The 4,239-nt window shown below is 51.6% G+C and overlaps 1 protein-coding gene across 1 annotated transcript; it reads right to left on the bottom strand.

Annotated features, from left to right (window-relative positions):
• Nucleotides 1-2,039: 2,039 nt before the first annotated feature.
• On the bottom strand, nucleotides 2,040-3,771 carry TMEM185B (transmembrane protein 185B). Its single transcript, XM_077755295.1, has one exon. The coding sequence runs from the start codon at nucleotides 3,756-3,758 to the stop codon at nucleotides 2,706-2,708; it is 1,053 nt and encodes a 350-aa protein (XP_077611421.1). The 5' UTR covers nucleotides 3,759-3,771; the 3' UTR covers nucleotides 2,040-2,705.
• Nucleotides 3,772-4,239: the final 468 nt, after the last annotated feature.

The raw sequence follows: 4,239 nt of genomic DNA, 5'->3' as shown, positions 1-4,239 counted from the left end.
ACACAGAGGAGGAAAATGATTCACCGTCTACTACAAACTTTGTGACTTCTTTCCAATCTTTGAAACTATCTTGCGACATCCGTGCTGTCATCATTCCCTGGGTGTGTACCGGTCCCCCGCCCCCCAGTCGGGCTTGGCTTTGTGCTCTGGCCAACGGAACAAGTATGCCCAACACACACCTGTGGGCAAGGGCTGGCCCGGCCGCTTGTGCTCCTGCCATGAGAAAGAACACACCCCGGGAGTGCTCCTCCCTCACCTGGGACCCACAACAGAATAAGGGACACATTGTGCAGCAGGCCTGGATCAGACCCAGGGCCCGGCGTGGAACCGCCACACTGACTTGCAGACCCGAGCGCGGGAGGCGTCTGTGACTGCTAACCTGCCGCCTTACGGGAGGAACTACAGTTATGACACATGCTAAATACCGTGCAGAGTCCGCATCACGAGGCCATTCCTAAGTCCCCACGCAGCGCTGAGGCTGTATTAACTTTCACAGACTAACTTCCCACAACTTGTCACTCCCACCGTCTTGATCTAACGGTTTGAGGCCAGAACAGAGGTACCTGATAGGGAATGGCCCACCTGGGTGGGTGAGAAAGCTTGTCACTTTCAGACCCTGGCTCTCGAACACCGGGGGGAGGGGGATGGATGAGGCGGTGACTGTGGGGAGGGACCCCTCACGGTCGGCAGGGATTGTACCGATTGTCAACAAGCCCCTAGCCTGACACCGTAGACTGGAGGGGCTGGTGATCCCACTGCTGCCCCCAAACCCGCCCCTCGATTCCTCCAGCAACCTGCTCCTCCACTACTGAAGCTTCCCGAAGTGCAAGTCCACATCCTTGAAATATTATTTGAGGGTGGGAAGGGTGCTCCGGGGCTCTATGGTCCCCAAATCCAAAGATGGGCCCAAGTTCGGGGTAGAGTTTTGCACACCCTACTCTTGCTCTTCGCTGGTCCCCCCACAACGAGCACTACCTTCTGTCACTTTTTTTGATTGTGTACTTTGTGCACGTGGGGAGGGAGCACGTCCGAAACATGTCTGGCTCTGAGGAGGTCCCATATAAACAGCTGAAAAAAAATGAATGAATCCTTGGTTATGAAATGTTACATCCACTGCTGCTCAGGGCTGCTTCCCACGTTCCACAGGCTGGTGGAAACTGAGAAGGGGTGTGTGTGTGAGCGGGCGAGCAAGCTTGGCACGGTCCTAGGTGACTGAGCTGGGGTGCCCTGAGGCTGTCAGGCACCCGGGGTTCCCAGGACTGGCTTTTGCTGCTGGCCTGTCCCCTCGCTAGGTTGTTAAGACAAGTTGTTTATGCAATTCACAGGGCCAGCAGTTTAGCTCGTTTTAACTAAGTTGCTAATGGACAAAAATGGATTCCCTCTTGTCTTTTCTCCAGTAATGATCTCACTATGCCTTTTTATTTCAACCTCCTTTTCAAAGTATTCATTTGTTCTCGGCCATAAGAACATTTTTCTCCCAGAAGCTGCTTTCTGCCTTTCTGATTCCCTGGCCTACCACTAATACCTCAGCAAATACTGCACTTATTTTATAAATAACCTCAACTCTTCTTTCCCTGCTGCTGACAGATCAGTAAGCTTGGACCTTAAAATAACACCTGAAGTTTTGGGCTGTTTTTTGTTTAAGGCTACTCTCCCACAGCATCCCAAGAAACACTTCTTAAAAAAATTGTAGCCAAATCTTATTCTCAGGCTCTTGGCCACGAACTTAACTCGGTTGTTCCTCAAGAGGTGTCAGTGCCCGTTTGGGAACATTTCCAAGTGCTAAATAACAGTGTTACTTTATGGTCTAAGTATCACACTGTGTGAGACCTTATACCTGGACAGATTTGAGTCATCTAACACCTGAATATTAAGATCCTTGGGATTTTCAGTCCCTAAGCCTACTACTTGGGGAGATCCCACACTGGAAACATACTAACATTTTAAGCCAATTTTAAAGATAATCTGCAATACACATGTGTCTTCCCACATAAACTTAAAAAAAATACTTTAACTTAATACATTGTAAGACACAGACCATTATTCAACATAATATATTACATTGCTAAAACATTCATATAAATATCACAAATGCATGGAGTCACTGCATTAGAAAAATTCAACTCTTAGGATATGAAAGGCCAGCATCAGCGAAACCCAAAGAAAAACTATTTTAACAGTAGGAACACTAAAAACAACAACTTGAAGGCTTATAAACAAGTGGTGGAGAAGAGAATTCTTTACATTTGCTACTGATTAAGTCACAACAGGTACAATATGAAATACAACTTTAGCCTAGCGGTGTATAAAAATACTTTTAAACGATACTTTTGATAGGCATAGTACCATAAAAAAAATCCAGCTGTATAGTTACTTCATTTGAAGACCTACTATGCAACCGATTGCTCCCAAGCTAGCTTTTAAAGCACCAGCCTGGAAAGCCAATTCTCTCATACATGTACACATCACACACACGCGCACACACACGCACAGCCATATATTTAAAATAACCTCCTCTATCTATGGTGAATACTGATGAGTAACTGATAGGCATCAATCTCAAACAAGGCATGAGATGATACGGTGTTTAGAGCTTATTTTCAATTCCAAGGTTGGGATGCATGAACAAAGAGGCAGAAATAAGGTGGATTGTGTGTGTGTGTGTGGTTTCTGGTCCACATATAGGTGCTCTCTGGAAGAGTGCTTTAATCAGGCATATCAATACTTAACTTGGGAGGTGGGGGGACATACTTCCCGGGACTCTGGGTTACCACCACCCTGGCCTTCTTTCCAAACATTGGAGCAATTTTAGGAGCATCTGGAACCGATGTTTCTTCGGCATCTTCACTATCTTCGTGATGCAGATCATAGGAAATGTTCCCATATTCTCTTAGAAACGGGAAAATTTCAAGCAGAAACTGACAGAAATCTCTGCGAATCCCAAACCACCAATGGTTGCCCCCTTTTCGCCTAAATGTCGTGGCCATTAAAGTTATTAACGAAAGCCAAAGGGGGACAAATATGGAGATGTAAGAGAATGCATTGTGGCCATCCAATCTGTGCACCAGCAGAACCTCAAAGGTGAGCAGGGGCACGACGATCGTTATCCAGCTGATGGCCATGGTCACATGGGTCCTTCGCTGTTCCGCAACCACATCCAAGGACCGAAGGAAGAGGAGGGACCAGACGATGTAATAGAGGACGACTAGGCAGAGGAATGACATGAGAATCCACAGGGGCACAAACACCACGAGCCACGGCCAGTGGATAATCCTGTCCAGCCTCAGGGCGATGAAGATGAACTGCAGGATGTTGACAGAGCACAGGATCTCCAGCTCTAGGGACCTATCGTGTCGGAAGCCCCAGACGCAGGCGGCGACCGACACCGGGGATACGAAGAAAAGGGGCATGAAGACCAGCAGCCAGAAGTGGGTCCCCCTCTCCACCCTGTCGCAGACCAGGACTTCGAACATGAGCAGCAGCAGGTGGATAGCCACGGCGATCAACATGGCTTTGAACTCCACGCAGGCCTCCCCCTCCGTGCGGTATCGAGGGTTGCGGGCCCAAACACCCGCGCCCACCGAGGCGCCGGCGATGACCAGGAGCTTCCACAGCCATATGGGGGCAAAGACCGCCCAGTAGCTCCACTGGATGACGCCGTCCAGGCGGAGGGGCAGCAGCACCGAGAAGAGCAGCAGGCAGGCGTAGATGAGGAACTTACTCGGGTTGAAGTCCTGGAACAGGCCCCTGGGGTTCATGGCGAAGCCGCAGCCAGCGNCGACCCTCGGCCGCTGGCGGCGCGGCGTCCAGGAGTGGGGCGCTGTCCCCGCCCCGCCGCCCGCCCTCACTCCGTACCCATCCGGAAGGCAGCTACTGCGTGTGGCGCCGGGAGGGACGGGACCTGGCGCGTCGCTGACTCCCCAGCCGGCCCGTGGACAGACTTCGGGCGGACGCTTCCTGGCGGCGCCCGNGCTTGGGGGCGAGGTGGTGCCGGTAACCGTGCATGCCCAGGGGGGCGTGTATGTGTGGATACGTGAGCGCGCGCGCGTATGTGTGCGTGTACGGTGAGGCAGGCGGTGGGCCGGTCCCCGTGCCAGGGAGGGAGCCCCGCGTGGGGTGGAGTGTGGGCTTTTGCCTGGAACAGATGACTTCCAGGACCGGACTCTGCCTGGCGGGGCAACGACACCTCTGAGACTGCCGTGAAATGGCCGAGGCACAGTGCCTAGGGGGCGGTGGTGA

Source organism: Crocuta crocuta, unplaced genomic scaffold (assembly GCF_008692635.1).
Source record: "Crocuta crocuta isolate KB4526 unplaced genomic scaffold, BGI_CrCroc_1.0 scaffold548, whole genome shotgun sequence".
Classification (NCBI taxonomy): domain Eukaryota; kingdom Metazoa; phylum Chordata; class Mammalia; order Carnivora; family Hyaenidae; genus Crocuta; species Crocuta crocuta.
This window is presented reverse-complemented; position numbering and strand designations above follow the sequence as displayed.